Source organism: Mixophyes fleayi, chromosome 2, assembly GCF_038048845.1.
Source record: "Mixophyes fleayi isolate aMixFle1 chromosome 2, aMixFle1.hap1, whole genome shotgun sequence".
Classification (NCBI taxonomy): domain Eukaryota; kingdom Metazoa; phylum Chordata; class Amphibia; order Anura; family Limnodynastidae; genus Mixophyes; species Mixophyes fleayi.
The window spans coordinates 222,601,117-222,624,696 of NC_134403.1; the positions used below are offsets into that span (position 1 = coordinate 222,601,117).

At 40.1% G+C, this 23,580-nt stretch overlaps 1 protein-coding gene across 6 annotated transcripts in view; it reads right to left on the minus strand.

The window, feature by feature from the left end:
• Positions 1-23,580, minus strand: part of PTPRU (protein tyrosine phosphatase receptor type U) — a 74,104-nt gene that overhangs the window by 38,938 nt on the left and 11,586 nt on the right. For all 6 annotated transcript variants that reach the window (XM_075195509.1, XM_075195508.1, XM_075195506.1 and 3 more), the window contains exons 2-3: positions 2,863-2,982; positions 1,503-1,774 (exon numbers count right to left, since the gene is read on the minus strand). In XM_075195509.1, the coding sequence (XP_075051610.1) occupies positions 1,503-1,774; positions 2,863-2,982 (392 nt within the window). The remainder of the gene's footprint in view (positions 1-1,502; positions 1,775-2,862; positions 2,983-23,580) is intronic.

Genomic DNA, 23,580 nt, shown 5'->3' on the forward strand with positions numbered 1-23,580 from the left:
AATTAAATAAACAATTAAAAAAGAAATGTATCCAATATATATATATATATATATATATATATATATATATATATATCTATATATATATGAAATGGGGAGTTCCCATGGCCTACACTCAAGCCCTGAACTCAAACTGTGGGAAATCCCCATGTACTATATATGACAGAACTGATGCTAAATGCTCATTAGCGGCGGGGGCTCTTAGCAGCTAATTGTGTGGTGCATATGAGGATTTTTATTTTGACAAGGCCAGGATCCCTAGATTTAATACAAATGAAGAGCCTGTACCTATGTGAGCAATGAACAGAGTGAATGAGGGATGTGTTGAGGTGTTTTCAATTCAAATAAAATTATTTTTAAACTTGTGTGTATGTGTTTTATTGTCATTTTTTCCCTGGTGTACTACAGGTTCCAGTGGGCCCTTGGGAGCCAAGGGTATTCTGGTGCACAAGGGAAAAATGGCCCATACCCACTGCCCCACAGGTGTGGAAAGAGCCCTAGTGCTTCTCAGCACAGGATTGATTAAATCTAGGATGGGGTGGGGTGGGGGGGGGCGCATTTTTTGCTGACCTTGATCTAGGCTGGCAGCACTAGGTCTGGCTAAGATTTGCAGGGGGAGGGAATACTGTTTTTTTTCCCCACTATTGTTTATTTAATTTTCAGCCCTACAGTGCCGCCTCCAGCGGTGTAGTGAATAAATAGTGAAGTCACTGAGTGCACAGGACATTTAAAATGGATTCAGTTACAGCCTCTGGCAATGCTCCGGCTGATTAAACTTTGTAATTAGAGAAGTGCCAGGACTAATAGTAATAGTAACAGTGTGCTCCCCCTGCCCCAAAGCACTAACCCACCCCCCTGACATGGCTAATTCCTCTCCAGCTCACAGAAGAAAATCTGTTAGCGTGAGAAGCCAGCCATATTTTAACTCTCATGTGAAGCCACTCTGATTACACCCATTACACAGCTCTATTTGATATGCGCAACAATATGAAATCCCCTATCTTTAAAATGGGTCATATTGTATCAAATATATATATATATGTATAAAAAAAAAATCAGCTACACTGTATAAATGTTTTTCAATATTACGTTTACTTTTTTATTTTTCTTATTTTAATGCATTTCTTTAAAAACAGCTGTGCAAACATAAAACCCTGGAATTGCTGACCATCAGGTGTTTTTTTTTGCTCCCTGGCTGTACCGTGCTGACAAAGTAAGGTACTGATTATCATGTGACATTTTATTCAGACTCCCATATGAGGCAGGGGGGCATGGCATAAATATACACCTGTCCATCTTAATTTACTACTGCATTGTTATATATAAATTCAACATCCTATAAAATACAGTAGCACATTCCATAAACATTTAGCATTTCAGTATATTTTAATTTGACTAGGTTCCCTATAGTTTCACAGGAGCATGCCTCCCTGCAAGATATAACAAACCACTTAAATAGCACCATAAATAAAGGTATATAGTGTGAAGAGATGTATAGCTACCTGGTATTCACTGGGCCAAAAAGTGCTGACAGCCAGCTCGGCTTGCTGCCACTGCTTCCCACGTGGTCCCGACACTTCCCAAACTGCAGTGCCCAAGGGACCTCCATTCACTCGCACATAAGCCCGCAAAGAACCTGGACCTCTTGCATCTCTGCTATGCAGAAGATAACTAAACTGCAAGCAGTGAGTATCATTTTCACTTAGTGGCTGAAAGAAGAGCTGAGCCCGTTTCCCTGCAGCATGTTCTGTAGAGTTTACCAAGAGGTAGGAACCTGTATAGGGAAAGCACCAGACAGAGAAAGTAAGGATGATGACATGTAGCACAGGAAAGTAAGAAAAGTGACATAAAACATAGGTATGAGAAAGTTGAGATAAAGCTTATGCATGAGATAGTGAGGATGATGACATGAAGCACAGAAAGGAGAAAGTGAGTATAATTATGTGATACACGTAAATGAGACATTGAGAATGATGACATGAAAAATAGGCATGAGAAAGATATCATGAAACATAGAAATGAGACCATGAGGATGATGGCAAGAAGCACAGGAATGAGAAAGTGAGGATAACGAAGTGAACACACAAAAGGGATAGTGAGGATGATGGAATGAAGCGCAGGAATGATGCTGTGATGATGTTGGAATGAAATGCAGGAATGAGGCTGTGTGAATGATGACCTGAAGCACAGGGATAAGAAAGAAAGAATGATGTTGTGAAGCACAGGAATTAGAAATTGAGAATGATGTTGTGAAGCACAGGAATGAGAAATAAAGAATGATGATGTGAAGCACAGGAATGAGAAAGAAAGAAAGATGATGTGAAGCACAGGAATGAGAAAGAAAGAATAATAATGTGAAACACGTGAATGAGACATTGAGGATGATGACATGAAGAAGAGGTATGAGGAAGTTATCATGAAACATAGAAATGAGACCATGAGGATGATGGCAAGAAGCACAGAAATTAGAAAGTGAGGATAACGAAGTGAAGCACATGAAAGAGAACGTGAGGATGATGGAATGAAGCACAGGAATGAGTCTGTAAGGATGATGACCTGAAGCACAGGAATGAGAACGAAAGAATGATGGTGTGACGCACAGGAATGAGACAGTGAGCATCACAGCAAAAAACTCAGGAATGTGAGAGTGAGAATGATGTAATGTGAAACTCAGGAATGGAGATGGAAGAAGATCAAGATTTTAAACTATCCAAAATCAGAGAACAAAAATATAAGGAAGTATGAATGAAAAATAGTATTGACAGCTGTGAAAGGAATGATGTTTTGCTATTTATGCAGCCCTTTCTATATAGGCCTTTCCTTTCAGATTGGTTCTTACCCAATCTGTGTCTGGTTACTCACCTTGTGGTAATTCAGGGTTTCCACGAGGTTCCCGCATCATGTGCCAATCAAAATCATCCTGAGTAGCCTGTGTCACTTCACAGGGACCAATGTCACTGTGTGCTTCAAATGTGCAGCCAGCTGTAGGAGAAAAGTGTCACATACTATAAAAAACATGAACTACTGCATACAAACTATTTATTTTTGGGGCAGTGAGAGCTATTTATGTGTGATCAGAAACCCTGATATGCTAAAATAATCTACATACCAAGAAGGGAGTATTGTGGAGGATCTTATTATAGTACTTGGTCAGCTAATACCACTTTCATACTGCCGCCCCGGCAATATAGATAAGAAGATTCCCGGGTCGGGTGGGTTCATTCTGCACCTGCCCGACCCGGGTTTTAGAAAAAAAAAAGTGTAAAAAAATGTTTTAATTAAAAAAAAATACATAACAAATGTTTACTTAACTTATTTTCAGCCAGCGGTGTCTCCGGTGCGTTGGCACCGGAGACACAGCTGGCTGAAAATAAGTTAAGTAAACATTTGTTATGTATTTTTTATTAATTAAAATCATTTTTTTACACTTTGCCATTTTTTTTTTTTACAGTATGAATGGTGAGACCTGGGATTTACATGGGTTGCACCATTCATACTGCAGGCGAGCGGGGTCCAACCCAGGAATTACCCCTCGCAAAATCCCGGGTCTAAGTCCCGGGATTTTAGACCCGGGATTTTGTGGTTGGACTATTCATACTGCACCAAGACCCGGGTTTTTCAGCGTGCCTCTGCAAAAACCCGGGTTTTTGGTGCAGTATGAATGGGGTATAAGTTACATTTATATCTATATTTCAGTTAGCATGTGTGTATATGATATATGACTAAAGGGAGAAAAAAACATAGGTCTCCAGGACAATTAGAAAACATTTGGTTTGCTTTATGGGTAAAATAAGGGTCCACTTTATTTTATACAAAAGTTTATAAACTTTCATTGCTGAAAACTCTAAGTCACACTACAAATGTACTTATTTATCAATAAACAGATGTCAGCCATTGTATACCATGGGCATGTAATAAATAACCACCAGACAATGATATTTCATGCCTACTGTGAAAACTACTAAGACAGAAAAATAAAAGTGTTATGGTAAGAAATAAAAGCAGCTAGGTAGCCTCTAGTTAAAAGTGAAAGCCCACCCTTACCCCCACTTTCACTTATAAACACCTAGATCACCTAAACATCCAATCCCTTGTCTCCCTGGTCCCTTCTACTCCTTTGACCTTTCTTTGAGTGTGGCAAGCTGTTAATAATGTACTAGCCTTTACTAGCCTGAAGGGCATTGGTTGACCTAGCCTAGTCCAGGGTTCTGGGCACTCACCAGAGATTTGTAAGCAAACATATACAGTACAATTCAGATCAGTCTTTTAGCATGACAAACTTCAGACTACAGAATAAAAACACTGCAAATATATTCGGCAATATACATTTAAGCGATTTCAGGCTAAAGCCTTGAAAACTGTTTTGGCAACTTTAGCTGAACTGAAGAAATCAGATTGTACTCTACAAGTATTGCAAAAGAAATAAGGTACTTTTTTCCTTGCATTTTATTAGCAGCACATAACCTGGTCTACCTATTGCAATGACACACTCAAACATTTAGCCCAGCACAGAAACAGCAGGGGTTGGGTGAGCTGCTGATATTACATAGGTTTAATAGTGCACACTGTATAAATAAAGGAAAAGTGGATGCATGAAGAAGAAAGGAAGGATGGGAGTAGACTGTTTCCTGTAGTTTGAAGCTGTCTGCACCTTCAAGGTCAGCTGGCAGTAAATGTGACTGTTCTAGCAAACAAGATAAAGGGCCAATAATGTCTAAAGCCAGGTTCAAACTGATGAAACTATTGTCCAGATCACATGATAAATAACTGTGTGGTCAGCTATTGCAAGAGTGTGTATGCTCCCACAATCATGTTTGATCTTACCAAAACACATTGCATCTGTTGATTTGGTTTTATAAACTTCCTAAAAATCGCGATCAATGATGGAACGATGTTGGGCAAATCTGGAAGTATGTATGCACTCCCAACCAGCAGGGTTGGCAGATATCTGTAGAGTGAGTGTACAGAGTCACAATGTTTTCAGCAGACGGTTATGAGAGATGAAAATCACATATCTGAAGGTAAATTGTGTATGTGTGAACTGTACACATGATTCTGTATGCTCATCGGGATTCAGTGGTTGGTAAAATCGTTACAGAAATCGCATGTGAAGTAAAATGCAATAGTGTGTGCCCAGCTCAACATTGGTCAGAACTAGAATTCTATCTTTCACAGTTCCTTTTGTTTGACAGAAATGCTCTTTTTCTATTTAGTTATTCTTCTTTTTACAAGGTGGAGAAGTTTGGAGGGTAGGTGACTAGAATGGAATAAAATATTACACAAATTTCACAGAGTAAAGTATTTAGCACACAATTGGCTTACAAAAAAATATAATCTATCCACTCACATATTTGCTGCAACATATCAAGGGATTATAATACATGCTTTAAACCGGCTTTTCTCACTGTGATACAAGTATACTCAGGGGTACCTCCAGTATATTGAAGGAGTACTGTAGTTAAACTGTACTAAAATTGTCAGTTTATTGCATTAGTTGGTAATTATTGTGGGTACTTCATAATGGGAGTAATTATTAAATATACAGACGTTTGTTTTATTAAAACTAGTGCACAGGCAATTTAGGAGAAAAAAGTGTGGTAACACATATCATCCAATCAGATTCTGTCATGTTTCTAGCATAGTTTAGAAAATTAAATCAAACACTTGATTGGTTGTAGGTACTTTTAAGCATATAGGGGTATACATGGTAAACATTTATAGACTTAACTGGATAAAGTATTTAGAAATCCTGAGTTAACCTAATGTGAATTCCTTTCCTTCCATATAACAGAAGTCTTACCTAACGGCCAGGTAGCTAGCACAAATGTTACCAATTTTTTTTTTTGTTAATTGAAGCCTGAGGTGCGTGCTCCAAATAACCCAATGCAGTCAGTGACTGTGCTGGGGGCTTCTGACTTTGAACCCTTCCTAAAAGAGAAAGGGCCCCGTTCCTCCCCATCCCCCAAGAGCCAGAAGACCCCAGATAGGGAAAAAAGAGACCTTCGGGCCCTCCTTCGCTAAAGCTCGGGAGGGCCCTTTGATATCCCTGGCTTCCAGAGCCAAAAGGCCCTTTAGGAGGCAAGGTCTTCAGGCTCACCTCTGCCACAAGGCTCGAGCAGGCCCCTTTCTCCCCTAGGTAGGCCAAAGTTTTCCCTAGGGGAACTGTTTCTTCAGCTCCCGTCAGAAGGCCAGAGCCTTGGATGACTTTGGGAGAGGGTTGCGCAAAAAAAAAGTCTTTAGACAACCCCCTCAAAAGTACGTGCTACACAACAAGCAAACGAAAAAGTGCTTATTAATAAGTGCCATGTGTCCATAAATAATTAAATAAGTGCCCAGAGGCCCCAGCCTAATGACCGGTGGGTATAAAAAAATTCTGGTTCAGCCAAAAGACCAGGACCAAGAAATAAAATGTGACAAAAGGAGGTTAAGGGTCAAATAGGATACCAGGGGGTCTACTTATGAAACGGTGAAGAGTATAAAGTCTGGCCAAAAAAGTTTCTTTCACCTCTTCGCCCTATTTACGAATAGGATAACATCTGATTTCTCAGACGTTAATCCAGTTACTGGCGCTTAACACAGGGATGGCTAAAATACATACATCCACATACATCAAGCAGTGAAATGCTTAAAAAATTAATAAGACAAAGCCATCTCAGGATGGAATTGTAGTGGTTTTCTGTACAGTTTAGGCCTGGTGGGAGAGGATTTTACATAGAAGAAACTACTTTTCTTTACTCCTCCCCGATTGGGAGCATGCGCCACCCTTCCTGAGATCATCACAGCAGTCGTAAGGGGCAATATAATTTCTGCAAATGTTACACTGCGGATGAAAGAAACTGGAGTGGCTTTTTCATCAAGGAAAGGAGGTATGTTAAATTCTAGCAATGATCATAAATAGAACCCTAGGTTTAATAATTCTAGTAAAAACTAGTAGAAGGACTAATGACTAAATACTCTTGGTTATAGCAAATTTGTGATATATGCACTTCATTAAAGGCTAACTCTACTAGCTTCTTTTTTTAACTTTAGTACTCCCCATAACATAATTAGCAATTCTTCTGTAGAACACCCCCACATAACTAGTACCTTCTACCATTCAGATTATCAGCATGCTATATTTCTTACTGGAATAGCTTTATTGAAGCTGTCTTTTGTGTTCCATTTGCACCCATCATAAAATGCTATTTTAATGACTAATAGCAGTTGTTTCCCTCAGTACATACCACTTTGGGAAATGGTAGGTATTTCCACATGGTACCTATACTAACAGCACTGCAAGTGACTATTAAAATGCTTACAACTTTAATAAAATTGTATTTTACTGGTACTTACTTTACTTGTAATCTTTAAATAGTCTCAAAATGAGCAATTAAAGGTTGCATCTAAAATTGTCTGTTAGTATTACAGCTACTACTTAAAATAAATAATGGAAGGAATCATTTTTTTTATCTGTATATAATACACTATCCACAGCTTTATAGGAGCATGCTGTGGAAAATGTCCTTGCCAATTGTATAGGCCATCTGAAAATACTTATATTTAGAGTTTGTCCACGCAACCTAAATGTAATATTTCTACAAATTAGTTCAGCACTTAAACACTTTGCAATTTGCAATTTTCTCTTTTTTTTTCCTGTATTTGATATATTTGAAGTCGTTATACAGATTTCTCACACCAGCTAACTTTCAGCAGCTCCAGTGCTATGCCTTTCAGACACTGACAACCAGTTTGCCCTAAACGGTACAAGCCAATCTCAGCCATATTCTGCACAGTAATCCCTCCCCCCTTCTACCCCATTGACAATTATACATTGCAGAGAAACCATTCATATATTGCAAAGAAATAACCCTTTACTATCATCAAATCTTGCAGAGGTATCCCCATTGGCAGTCATATATTGTACAGAAATAAAACCCATTGCCAGCCATAGACTGTACATGAATACTCAATGCTGCCTCTACACTGCTAACCAATTGGCAGTCCTATAGAGCCCCTTCACCCCTTCCATCTTTTTCTAACTATATATTGCACAGATACCCAGATTGCAAGTCAACCCAATTACCTGGTCCCGGCGAACAACATCCCAGTGCTTACACATTGCCTAGAAGGGGGTGTATATTTGGCACTGTGTGAACAAATAACTCTCCACGATCCTGACTTAGGTAAGACACTGCTGATTTGAGGGCTCTACCCCCCCATCCCAATCAGGATAGGTTTGTCCCACGTGTGGGAAATTTTAGTGATATGTCTCATTCACTGTTGCTCTGCATAGCAGAACAGCTGTGAATGAAAGTCATGCGCACTGGTGAGCATGGCAATGAAGGTGATAGGAAGGGAGGAGAGTATGGGGCAGCCTAGCACTTCAAAAGTGCAAGGCACGCCCCTATGGGTGTAGCCACACCTCCATCATTATATGGACACGCCCCCCATCACCCCGATGCCGGATTTCCAAATGTTAGGAGGTATGCGTACATCTGTATATTATTTACAATTTAGACAAGAGTTCATAGCAATGAATAACTCAGTAATCTCGATATAGAAAGCAAATTATGTGCAGACACTGGATGGAAGTATCTTTGCATGGACTTTCTAAGGTCATTCTGCATTTTTTTTTCAAAGAAGAGCTGTTAGAGCTGAATGATGCTGATGAAGTAACAGCGGAAATGACAGCAATTACACCTATCACATCCACTTGTCACCAGTACGTGGACACTGTTGGGTGGCCAGAGACTGTGTTTTGCCCCCCGCCCCATGAACTTCTTCACAAAAGCGGTCATGTTACTTTTTGAAGTCATAAGATCTGTTCTAAACTTGTAAAACTTTTTTAAATTATATATTGTCTTAGTATAACTACCAAATGTTCTTTAATATAGATTGCCTTAGTATAAATTTAATACAGATTGATTGATTTGCTAATTTAAAAAACTCTAATATAAGTGTTCCGATCATAAACATTTAATAAATAATCTGTATTGATGATGAACAACTATTCACTTTACTTTTGCCCTGAATTTTGTCTTGTGCTTACAGTAACAAACATGAGATAAAGTTATTTAAATTTATAGCACATACCATAACTAGTGAGGCAGTGACTATAGATTTAAAAATACTCCCAATCAAATGAGATTAGACTGTCAACGAAATCTGAATAAAAACTAGGTTAATGACTATGAAAAATGTAAATTTTTAAGAAGAACAATTGAATGTATCTTTCTAACAGCTACTGAACTAACTGGTACTTATTATTAATAATAATATTTATTTAATAATGTATAAATATTTATAGTAAAATAAACGATGAAACTGGGGTTGGCCAACCCCTGAAACACTGACAGAAATTAACATAGGATTCTGAGTCTTTGTGTATCCACAGTCACTGTTACAACAAGTTACCAAACGCGGGAAGAAAGGGCTCCAAGTCCTATAGTAGTGGCCAAACAGATGCCTGATACTGATCTGAAATCAATTAGATCAGGCATATTGTTAAATCTGAGAGAAAACGGGAGTAGTCCACACAGAATCATGATATACCTCATCTAAATATCAAAATCATTATCATAATGAGGGGGTGCTCTTTCCATTATTGACATCGTATATTTTTAAATCTGGTCAGATGACCACTACTGGCCTGTGTGTGTGGCCATGCTCTGACCATATTAACAGGACAGTGGTGCTTTAAGTCATCCAGATGTTTGCCCTAAGGGGCTAAATAGGTGTATTTGTACAATTTGGCTACCTTACATTTTTGGGACAAATTTGGCGTGAATGATGTCCCTTAGAGCAAGTAGCAGGATTGTCTGTGTGTGGCCAGTTTATGAAACAGTCCCTAAGATAGGCTATCCAACATAGAGAATGCTGAGAAATGCAAAACTGACAACCTCAATAGATTTCTGATGTAGTCCTGAAGCTTATCGGTTAAAGCATGCAAACTGCATAAGTATCCCAAAGCAAACCTGTTCTGCTATTTAGGATATTACTATTTTATATAACTACAGAATATTCTTATTTTGTTTATTCTTTCTTGATTATACTTGTCCTGAAAATGCAATCCAGGATTCTTTTAATGAAATCTCACCCTATATTAAAACTTCGTGTTCAAGTATTCCAAAGATCAGCTGTAGGCAACTATTGTTCTCTGTTTGCCCCTCCTCTATGTGAGCTAACATCCCTTCATGGGCCTCAGTATCAGTTGTATGTGGAAAACAGACAGATTTACATCTTTATTCCAGAAATTACACTGGTGCTATAAAGTTTGTGAACCCTTTAGAGTCTTCTGAATTTCTGCTAAAATATGACTATATATGTATATATATATATATATATATATATATATATATATATTGTGCTCCGATCTTCATCTAAGTCATAAACAATTATGAAGAGAGTGTAATAAATCAAATAACACAAAAGAATATACTTTTACATTTAGAGTCACAAGACACTCCAGCTAATCTTCCATATTACTAATTAGCACTTACTGATCCAATGTAAACTGGCAAACAAAATGTTAAATCCAGTTTGCCTGCCTCTATTATAATAATAATAATAATAATAATAATAATAATAATAATAATAGTACATTAACAATGACATACTGGGAGCTTTGTTGTAATGCAGGCTTGTCCAACACGCGGCCCAGCGCACCTGTAAATGTGGCCCAGCAGGAGTTTTGGTTGTGGCAAAGGGGAAGCCCTGTTAATGAAAAAAAAAATCCTGGGGAAAAAAAAGAAAATACTTACCCAGCGGTCAAACGGTCACATCAGCTGGCGCTCCGGCTCCCACCCTGGTCTCCTCCACCGTGCGGCACTCGCAGTGAATGTTGGGCAGACATCATCACGCCAAACATCCATTGCGGAGCGCAGCACAGAGGAGTCACCAGCGCGAACTCGCGATCAGCAGCAGTGCATCAAGAAGAATTATACCAAAGAGGAGAAATGTAAAGAGAAGTAACAGAATAAAAAGGTGAATGTAATAAGGAAAATATGAACAAACTTAATAAATGCAGTGAGAGTGGGGAAAACACAACAAAATATGGAAGAGGAGTTATGAGTTTCCACCGCATTTGATGATTCCCTTAGATGTGCATTTTTTTTGGCTTCTTAGATCTCATATACACTTTTGTTTGGTGTTGCGTGACAAGACGCAAGTACAAATTCCAGTGAAAATGCATATGTAAAGGCAATCTATTTGGCAAATAGTTGTTAATAGTGTTTCTATTCCTTGCTGTATGGTGCTATGGAATTTGTTCCGCCAATGATGATGTTCGGGAGGTCACCTAGGCTTCCTCATTACATACCCTTGTGGTATATATTGTTTGTATTTTATGTGCGGCCCAAACCAACTCGTCGTCTTCCAATGTGGCCCAGGGAAGCTAAAAGGTTGGACACCCCTGTTGTAATGCATTTTTACTACTGCATTTGTGAACTATGTATAACAGACATATGTGCAAACCTTTCAATGTGATGCAATAAGTCATTTGCGTAATATGTAATTGTGATAAAAGAGCAACAAATGAATAGTCGTATTAGAGTCAACAAGACCGCCCCTTACATCTTTCGTTAAAAAATTGCTATCATTGTTATAATTCTGAAGCTCGGTTTGTGTATTGCAGGCTTTATGACCCGGTAAAATACATCAGTGAACAACGTTTAATTCATCCATTTTGATCTCTCTTTCTCTACTTCTCTTAACAAGGCAAAGCACCCAGTGAGCAGCAGCTCTGTGGGCAAAAATGCCTTATTACTGAGAGGTCAGAGAAGAGGGGCCAGACAGGTTTTAGATGACAAGAAGGTGAAAGGAACTCAAATAATACCATACGTTATGATGGTATAATTGGCATGTAGAAGACCATCTCTGAACTCATGGCACATCAAACCTCAAAGTGGATGGGATACAGCAGCAGCAGGCCATACCAGGTTCCACTCCTGACAACTAGGAACAGAAAACGGAGGCTACAGTTGGCACAGGCTCACCAAAAGTGGACAGTTGAAGATTGGAAAAACGTTGCCTGGTCAGACAAATCTCAATTTTGTCTGTGACATGCAGATGGTAGGTTCAGAACTGGGCATAAATAACATTAATCCATCATCCATTCTGACTTGTGTCAACATTGCAGGCTGCTGGTGCTGTTGGGAATGTTTTCTCGACACACATTATACCAATTGAGCATTGTTTAAATGCCAAAGCCTACCTGAGTACTGTTGCTGATAATTTGCATCCCTTTATGGCAACTGTCTACCCATCTTCTAATGGCTACTTCCAGCATGATAACATGACATGTCACAGCACACTACATCTCAAGCTGGTTCCACAAACATAACAACGAATTCAATGTACTCCTATGGCTTCCACAATCACCAGATCTTAATCTAATGGAGCACATTTGGTATGTGGTGGAATTGGAGATTCGCAAAATGACTTATTTGCAGCAACTGCTTTTTGCTTTAATGTCACCATGGACCAGAATCTCTTAGGAATTTTTCCAGCACCTTGTTGCCATGCCACAAAGAATTCCGGCTGTTCCGGGAGCAAATGGGGTCCTACCCAGTACTAGAAAGGTGCACCTAATAAAGTGCCACTGTGCGTATAGTGGGAGGAGCAATATATTGAAAACAGTAGTGAAGGTTTTATAATGGAGAGAAAAAGATCTATATTGATCGCAAATTTGGGGAATTACGTAGGGATGTAAAGCGGGGAGAGAGGAGAAGCTGCTTAGGGATTCAATAAACTCTAGTTATTTTGTTTGTTTTAATTACATGACAATATACAAAAAATATTTCATATTTTCCCGACAACGCTGATAACTTCTTCAACACTAGGCAAAATACCAGAAAAGAAATTGAAGGGAGCTGAGAGATGGTTCTATGTTGGCAGCAGAAGATGGGTTACCCATGGCTTGCCATGCAAATAACAAGGTTCACTAAATACAAAGCAGTTAACAAAATAACAATTAATAATTAAAGGGGAGTTATTATAATCCTGCTCCCCACCCAGTCGGTTTGTATGATGTGACTGGACATTTGGGCTTCACCATTTTGAATACAGTTAATTTGGGCTCCAATTAATTACTGTTTATTAGGCAAACATTTATCATGACTACATTAAAGGAAAGTAGTGGATATAGGGTAAAAATAGGACAGCAATATTGGGTCTGGGGGGATTTTCACAATTGAAACAGATTGGCGGTTGTCTACTCTGGATCAATTTCAAATATAAGTGCAGGATCGCAGGAGATCCAAAATAGGTTGAACTTGATGGACTGGTGTCTTTTTTCAACCTCATCAGCTATGTTACTATGTTACTATGTTACTATGTTACTATGTTACTATGTTAAATTGAGAACCAAACCTAAATAACCAACCCCAGTATTTTGCACAAATCTAAATTTCTACCTCAATTTGTCTCCACCAGTCTCCTAATACCTAACCCCAGTCTGTAACTCAAATCCAAACCCCAGTTTGAAATCCATAACCCAAGTCCCGGACACCAGTTCCTAATTGTAATATAATAATTACAATATCAGGTAAAATACATTAAAATAGATGTGTGTTATAAGAAACCTGTTAGCGTAGTATTTGTAATGCGCTTTCCATGCATTGTGGTTTTACCAATACAATTGATTTACTGGTAATGTGTGTTGACACATATATAGTTGTGCTGTGTTCTCCAGTTTTAAACACTATGTTAAAATTGTAGAATGCATGAACCCATCCAAACCCATTCATCCTATTTTAATGCAGGCATTAGCTAAAAACTACATTAACAGCAGATAGGTGTGAACAAGCCCTAAATGTCAGCAGCCAAATGATAGTCACCCTATGTTATGTAATTCAATAGCCTGTGATAGAAGCTTTTCCAAGACCTGGCTGCAACAACATTGCCATACACAATAAGAAAGTTTATACCAAATATCTTACTTTGAAAAAAATCATTAAAAATACAACTCATTTAAAAAATACAAACATGCAGAATAATCTGTTCACGTGTGCTTTACATTTGTACATTAATAGTAATGTAAGACAAATATAAACTTTGCGTAAAAAGAGAACATATACTCCCTAAAAGAGTTATGATCTTACTTTCATATGAAAAATTTAGAAAGTATTTTTGTATTATAGCTAGCATCTACAGATTGTAAGCTTGCGAGCAAGGTGCACTTATCTATTTGTTAATACACAGTCTTTTCTTATTACTGTGTTTGTTCACAACAGTAAAGCATGAAGCACTGCAAACTATGTTGGTGATACATAATACATAAATATGGGCTCATACATCACTAAGAATATATTAGAACACAGATGTAACATGCTTAATAAATTCTGAAATCTCAACTATTTGTGATATGGAGCTTGTATAACAATCCAATGCTTTGATTTCAGTTTAACAGTCAAAAGAATGTTTCAGGAGCTGTAGCACAATCTCCCCACATACACAATAATGTATTCGGATCATGCAAAATTCTGACCTATGAAAACCCGCCCAAACCTATTTTTATTAAATGTTATCAAATCCAGTCCATCCTACTAGTTTCTCACCTCTTCCCAGGCTCTTTTCCTCACCCGACCCCAATGTAAACTGAGACTGGCAAATTGACAGTTCTGAATTGTTATTTTGAAATAATGTAATTACAAGAAGCTTTTCCAGACCTCCTACTAGGCAGTTTATGTGACATTTAAAAATATAACAACATTACTTCATTCTTAACCCATAAATGTGTGTTTTATTTTACTGGCACTAATACCAATTAAGGGATTTAGACATTAAGGTATACAATACTTTACAGTAATATTCACACCGCTTTTAAATATAGTTTTCTTTATTGGCAAGGAAATATTTAATATTTGTCTGTGGCACTTTTCAAATCACAGTAAGGCTGGGTACACACTTCAGAAAATTTCTCCTGATGCGACATCTTTACTGATTTTACCAACGAAAGAAGAAAAAAGTACCGATCAGCATGCCGATTCATGTGTACAAACTATACACATTTCAAACAATTTACCTTCAGATCCGTGCTCTCATTCTGCCATAACCAACGGCTGAAAAGATCCTGTCTCTACACACTCCATAGAGATCTATGGACATTGCTGGTTGTGAGTGCATACACACTGCAGAATTGGAACAACATTGTTCCATCTTTGAATGACATTTTTAGTCCAATTTAAAAGTCAAATCAAACAATACAATGTGATTTGGAACAATAATCGTTCATAGTTGCAGTGTACACACTAATGCGATATTGGGCCGAACAGTCATTTATCATTTGATTGGCCTGATAATTGGCTGAAAACACTGTTGTGTGTAACCAGACTAACACCACACACAAACCCCCATTGTTAAAAGTCCTTCCCAATTTCGCCATGAATTAAGGATGTGGCTTTACAATTTGGGGCATTACTTGCTTAGATGAGAGCATGGCCTAAAATGGCAAGCTTTGCAATCAGCTTTGGGCAGGGCCACCTTAACTACTTTCTGGGCCCCCGGGCAATGCAGTGTACCGGGCCCCTAAAAAAAATAAAATATATATATATATATATATATATATATATATAAATAGTGTGTGTGTGTAAAAAATATATATATGTATGTAAATAAAAACGGGATTATATATAAATATATATATATGGGCCCCCTTAACTTACCTTAAGTCTGATCCTCTTCTTTTTTCCGCGCCGCTGAGTCTCTTCTGCCCTCTTCCGTGCTGTGGTTGCAGTAAATGCTGGGCGTGACATCACTCCCAGCATTCACTGCGAGCACAGCACGGAAGAGGGGACCAGGGAGGGAGCCGGATCACCGCTGATGTGACCGCAAGGTAAGTATTTAAAAAAAAAATAAAAAAAATATATATATTTTTTTTTTTTAGGATTCGGATGGGCCCCCCTTGCCTGCAGGGCCCCCGGGCACCTGCCCATCATGCCCAATACATTTGTAAAAGGCTCCTGTGTATCCCAGGTGCAGCCAGATAAATAGGAAAGTGATGTCCAAGTAGTGAATTAAGGTCTACTAGTCGATGGAAGGCAGGGTTGTTGCTGGCATTTCCAGCATCTCCTTGCCTAGAATTTCGTGAATGCAGGGAATCGGAGAGCATAAGGGAAAGCACTCGTGCCAAAAAAAGTATTTTTTCTTCGAAAATGGGCTGGCAGGGTGCATAACTTTCAGTCCCACTGTCCCACTGTCCCGCTCTGGGACATGTTTGTCCAATAGGTGGGAATGCTGAGGGAAGGGAGGTATGTAATGGGCAGCCTAGCGCTTTACAACGTTAGGCAGTCTCCTGGGGACATGGCGATGCCCTGTTGCGATACAGCCACGCCCTTGCCCCACATTTTCCATGGCCACGACTCTGTCCCACTGGTGGGGACAAACATATTAAGAGGTAAGCAGGGTGCCCCAGTAAACGCGGTGCCCTCCTGCCGCCAATACCGGGCTTACCATGTTCCATCAGCCCTGATCACAGTGACCTGTACACCATAAAAGTGTGGCTGGCACCAGAGCTCAGTGCCTGAAAGCGCATGTACCTACACTTACTGACAACCAGGGCCGGACTGGCCATCTGGCACTTCTGGCAAATTCCAGAATGGCCGATGGCTAGATGGGCCGCATGCCCGCCAAGCAGCAGCACCCTGCGCACAACTCGGCGGACGGAGAGTTAGTGACGTGCCGCCTATGCAAGTAATCACCTGGAGCGACACCACATGACAGGTGCCGTCCCATATGATTATTTGCATAGGCGGCACGTCACTGACTCTCCGTTCGCTGACCAGCGCGCAGGAAGGAGGTGCTGCTGCTCAGGATCGGATGTAACAATGTAAGTGCCTATAGGGCATATTTAACAAGTAATGACCGTTGAAATCAGGTCCCGCTGTGTCCTCCGCATATTTAATAAAGGTGCATCGCAGAAGATATCGTGGATATCTGCTGCTTTGCACTCCTCTTCGTTTTTGGGACCAGTCACCATTCAACTGTATGGTGACTGCTCCTGGCCGCTATCTAACAAGTTTCTGAAAAAACATTTTTTTCAGAAATTGTCATGCTGAAGCTGGCGTACATTATCATAATTAAAAAAAATCCAATGCTGTCAGCTCTGCTCCGAAGAGCAGAGCTGAACAGCACATGTGTGGAGGGATCACATGATCCCTCCCTGTCACTCACTGCTCGCTCTTGCAGAGACAGAGCAGGGATCTTTGTGCGCATGTGCAGTTCTTCGAAATGCACATGCGCAATTGAAGGATGAAGAGGAGCGAAGAACGCCTGGAGGAGATCCTGAGACAGCGCTTCCGAAGAGGCGGGGTAAGTGTGATTTTTTTTTATCACAGAAACAGCAGTTTATCGGAACTGCTGTTTCTGTGTTCCGTTTTTCATAAATTTGAGAAATAGTTCAATCCTTATCAATGCGATAAGGATTGAAAACTATTTTTCACTTTATAAAAATATTGATAAATGTGCCCCTATGTGTCTATAGTGTGTCTGTGTGGCTATAGTGTGTCTGTGTGGCTATGGTGTGTTTATGGTGCATCCGCGGGCGCAGTATTTTAAATATAGCGTGCGTGTGTGCACGCGCAATATTTTTATATAATGTGTGAGGGAAGGGAGGATATTAACATAGTGTGGGAGGTAGCCTATTTAATGGTGGAGTGTAGGTGGGGGATAATTATTTAAGGTGAGGAACCTTTAATTTAATGCTGGGTGGTTTAGGGCTATCAATTGAATATGGGATAAATTTTGGCGAGGAGGGCTACTTAGTAAATGTGAATATGAATTATTTATTGCCGGGTATGTTTGTGGAAAATGGCTATATTTCATACTTGTCAACTCTCCCGGAAAGTCCGGGAGACTCCCAAAATTCGGGTCAGTCTCCCGGGCGAGCTGGCATTTCTCCAGCATCCCGAACTCACCGTGAATCGCGTCATTTTGGAGGGCGGGAGGGGGCGGGGCGAGGCAAATTGAGTCATTTTGGCCCCACCCCCACGACGTAAAGTACGGTTTCGCGGGGGATGGGGCCATAATTATGCGATTGGCCTCGTCCCACCCCCTCCCGCCCTCCAGTCACGCCCCATATTATGCTATATGCTATATTTATTAAACTTAAATGCTATTTAATTAATCTGGGACTGTTTGGAGGGAGGGAAATATGTTTTGAGTAAATGGGTATACTGTTAATTTAATGTTGGGGCTGGCTGGAGGGAAATAGGTCTATTTATTAAATGTGAATACTATTATTGTGGGGACTGGAGGGAGGCCTATTTATAAAACGTGAGTGCTATTGTTTTAACACCGGGGTTGGCTGGAGTTTTCTAAATCTCATGTACCCATTTTTTTTTCAAAATAGGGCATCCAATATTCCAGGATCAAGACAAGAATGAACTGAGCTAAAGAAACCAGCTGCTACAAGTGGTGAAAGTGACCAAGACAGGTAGGAGAGAGCAGGACAGTCTGCCAACAGTCCTGAATCTAGTGGGGCAGTCCTGAATTTGGGTGAGTGTCTCACTTAGTCAGGATTTGGTCCTACTGCAAGGACAGTTCGGAGGTATCACAACGTACTGCTTGTGAAGGCAGAGCTGCGTGCTTCTAACAGTTGTGCCTGTGTATTTGTCTAAAATGATAACCATGTTACATAATAGGGACCCTGCTGTCTTAAATACCCTGGGCCCCCTTAGCCTTAATCCACCTCTGGTTAGGGGAAGGGAACTGATAGCTGCTCCCAGTTCCCAGACAGGACACAGACTGCAGAGCAAGCCAAGGAGCTCTAAGTAACACAAAATTTGGTAATCTCATGAGACAAAGAGCTTCCCTGCTCACTCTACAGGAAGTTCCCACCCTTATGGATGGCAGCAGCACCATAAGCATAGATAAGTGCAGTGGGCTAGTGGTGTCATAATGTGCGTGGGGGATGGCGTGATGTGCCTGGGAGGGCGTGATGAATGTAATGTTTTATTATAATGTATGTATCAATGCCCCATGTTGGCCATACCCACAACACAATGTAGTCATGCCCTTTTCGGCACATAGTTTCTTTCCTGCTGGAACTGAGATGGGCCTGTGTACTTTAAATGCCAGGGCTGATTTTTAGTCCCAGTCCGGCCCTCCTGACAGCCACAGTGGTGCTTAGAGGAATTGCAACGTGTGTGACATCAGGAATGGGGGAAACATGAAGAAGGAGACTGAAGTAGAGGACCAGTTGCCACGATTTAGTCCCAGGGACCCCTGCAAGGAGGTTTGGACTTCACTGTGGTGGGTTGGCAGGCCCTCTACGCTGCTTTCTGGTGTGATGAGGTGGTATCAACAGCAAGAAGGGTCTGGTCAAGGTAGCCAGGACTGGTACACAAATGGACTGGAGGGTTCCAAATCACCAAAAGGAAGGAGTGTCAGACCTAGCGGGGTCAGCAACAATCAAATATAAACAGTATCAAATATCATGCAGAAGAGAAATCGGGAACAGTCCGGGACAAAACAAAAATCACCCACAATAAGAACTGGAACATTGGAGTAAAGGAATAGAGCCTAATACTCAGAACAGGTTTAAATAGCTGAGCTGATGAATAAGGTGGGTCACATGTCATAACACATGACCACATGTTCAGAGCAGCTCTTAAAGGGCCATGTGATTTATGTTGTATAGAGTGGGATTGTGGCAGAAGAGCAGAGCTGAAAAGTGCATGTATGGAGGGATCATGTGATCCCTCCCTGTTACATGATTATAGCTTGTTGTTATTACACAGGGACATGGCTCTTTGTGCACATGCCCGATACTATGGGTCGGCGCATCTACACTACGATTTGAAGGAAGATGCCATCATTGCAATTTTCTGAGCACTGAAGAGGAAGTGAAAAACTAGACTTCTCAGTTGAAGTTTTTTGATAAATATGATAGTTCAATCCTTACCTATTCAATGAGGATTGAAAACTATCTTTCATATTATGCGGTGATACATAAATAGGGACCTACATCTCATCTCTCTCTCTCTCTCATATCTGTATATCTATCTCTCTACACCTCTGGCAATGGGTCTGATTGAAACACCTCAATTCAATAGTGAACAGGTGTGGCCAAATACCCACCCACTCTGCTGTCAGATAATCTGCTGTACAGTATTATTATATATTACTATTATAAATATAAATATATTATATATATATATATATATATATATATATATATATATATATATATATAATTATTTATATTTTTAGGATTACAAAACAAACAAAAAATAGCCTTTTAGTTGAAAAATATTTTAAAAACAGATAACAAATAATTTACATAATTTTTTTAAACTTAAACTTATTTAAACGAATAAAGTTTATTTCTTTTTTTTATTTCTTTCTTAATTATACAGAAGCCACAGTAGCGTGCCAGCGCCACTACAGAAGCTGTTTAAAGATCATACTCTTCTGATATATGCACATGAGAGATGCCTTTGAGTGATGTGGGATGAATGGGAACACATCTGAGGCAGGCCAGTTTGTAGAGGCAGGGCCACACCAATTAAATGGCCCCTCTGGTGCAAAAGAAAAAACTTTTGGGTTCCCTTTCCTACAGAACCTCTGCATATAAGCCCTCGTCTCTGGGCTTAACTCTCAGGTCGGTATTTGAGCCCAGCTATCCTAAGTTAGGTGATAGATATCAGTGCTAGAGTTAGTGGCAGCTGCAGACTGACAAGTGTGAACAAGCGGTAAATCCAAGAGGAAAACTACAGGACTTGGCTGTGACAAGAGCCTGAGTTCCGATAAGAAGGCTCCAGAACAAGAGGCAGAAGAGCCAGTAAAACTGCTGAATAACAGTAGAGGTGAGAGTCGAAAACCCTGATTTGCCAGAGAGTCCAGAGTGTAGGAACATGGATGTCTACTCTGAGAGGCATCCAAAGTGAATCATTTGTGTTAGACCTGTCCACCTGCCTATACAGATTGTAGTAGACCAGCTAAGTGGGAAAGATATCCAGTAGTGGAATAAGATCAAGTCAGAACTGCTAAAATTTCAAGGAATAGGGAGGTTCTTTATTGGAAATTGAGCATGGTTGGGCAGATTATGGTGCATTTTGTGTTAAATGGGAGTGTGGCTGTCATGAACCAGGGGCTGGCCTTATTTTTCCCCATTTTTGCCTGGGTAAATGTTGGTAGCTTTGGGAAGACCAATCCTGATAATACTTAGACTGAAGGTGTGAGAGGCAGAATGTTAATCCCAGTATAAAAGGGATGCAATTTTGATTCATGAAAATTAGAACTGTGCAAAATAAAATAAAAAATGTGATAAGGTGATACTTTATTTCAACAGAGATGGTCTGGCACCTATTCATTATGTAACTATTACTGTATGCACTACCTACCATGTCGGCTGCACACTCCACTTTAATTAACATGCAGAGACACCAATGCTGTTATCTACCTACTGTGGGTTCTATTCATTAATATCAGGCGATAGGGCTGATCACCTATTACAATACGTTATTATTAAAAATGACGCGTTTGGCCGCGCCCCGCCCCCTCCCGCCCTCTAGTCACGCCCCTCTCCCAGACTACACTTGCCGACAGTAGGCAAGTATGCATAATAGTTTATCCACTCAGTAACAAAAGAAACTGATGCACATGTGGACATACATCTTTATGTACCAAAAGCTAAGCAGGATTATCTATGAAGAGATTTCAGTTCTGCCAACAGTAAAATAAATACTGCTACATTACATCAATCATATATACATAGTTAATTGAATATCCACACAAACATAAAAACATATATAGCAATTGTAGAGTAAACATGTTTTGTGTTTTGGAATAAACTGCAAGTTTTGTATTAAAATTAATCAGATGGGACCTATAACATCAAATGTTATCTGTATTTTCAACTCCTGAAAGAAAACTGTATTTGACTCACAACAAGGGTATGCAGGTTACAGTAACACAATGGCATCACCACTTCCTCTTCCACACTTGCCACTTAACCTCCTCTCTGGGATCTCCCAGGTGGGGGTGAAACAATAAGTTGGCAAGTATGTATTTCTACCAGCTAGAAGGATAGAATAATGTAATAAAATTCTTATCCTCATTGTTCATAACGGATACCCACACACACTGTGCGGTTTGGTCTTAATCAGCAAAATTGCAATGTCATTCTTACAGTCCATAAGAATAAAATACTATCCAATTATAAAATTGGGGTAGGACATGTCCTAGATCAACTTTAAATTTCAGTGTACAAATAAAGCTATCAAGTATTTGTGTGCTACATGAAAAAACAGCCAGTATTTTCCTTCTGTGCAAAATAATAATCTAATTTGCACCACTTGCGTTGCAGCATGGTTTGTACAGAAGCAAATTTACAAATTTTTTCGCTTTACTTTCCTTAATAATACTTGCCTACTCTCTTGGAATTTCCAGGAGTCTCCCGAATTTCGGGGAGTCCTCCCGGACGAGTAGGCAAACCTCCCGGACCCTGTAAAATGCCGAAATTCCACCCATGCTATTCAATACCTTGAATTTCTGTATAAATGGTAGGGACAGGGCTATAGTGACGTAATGACGTCGTCACGCCCCCTCCTACCCTCTGTCACATGATCTGTACTCCTGGAGTACATATTTAAAAAGTAGGCAAGTATGTCCTTAATAAATCAGGCCCTTGTTTCACATGTGAAAATTCTTTAGGTTATTGGAACCAAAAAAAACCAAAATTTCATGCTTAGTTACTTCCCCATAGAAAGTATAGGGCAAGCGTGAAAAGTCCTATTTAATGTGAGGAATTCAACTGACCACGTTGTTCATGAGAACAAAGTGGCCTGCGCTCTATTACCATTATCACGGTAAAAGTGCACATTATTACCATTAGTCATACTTACCTACTTTCTTCAGCTCCCTTCCGGGAGCCAGCCAGTGGAGGGGGGCGTGAAGGGGCGGGGTGGCCGAAATCGCGTCATTTCGGCCCCGCCCCCTGTGACGTCATGACGCAAATTGCGTCATTTGACAGCGGGGGCGGGGCCAAACGCCGCGATTCACCGGGAATCGCGGCGTTTGGGATCTAATTCTGCCCACTTCACTAGGAAGTGGGGCACTTCCTAGTGAAGTGGGCAGAATTCGGGAGATTGCCACACTCGCCCGGGAGTCCGGGAGACTCTCACAAAATGCGGGAGTCTCCCGGACATTCCGGGAGAGTTGGCAAGTATGCCATTAGTACAGTAATTTCAATGCTGATGTTTGCTCTAAGCTCTGTGAGCCACAAACAAAAATCTGTGTTAAAATTACTGTACTAACAGTAATAGTACTAGGATGTGCCCCTCCCCAACTCACATGTTACATTTTCTCCCCTGCAGCAAAATATTGTTTTGTGAAGGTGCAAAATTACATCTGCTAACTGGAGTTACTCTTATTTCTAAATGAAGCCCTGCTTGCTACTAATGCTCATCGCCATTTGGGTTTAATATCAGCTTAGGAGAACGTTAACAGGATAGACCACTGAAACAAAATTGACAGGAAGGGCATACTGGCAGTTATGGTTAAATAAGCATCAGTTGAGATATCAGCTTTGCTCTCAGTTGGAAGCAAGACTTTGAGTTTATCGTCCAACTTCCGTGCTTGTCATACCCCACATTTTCAGAT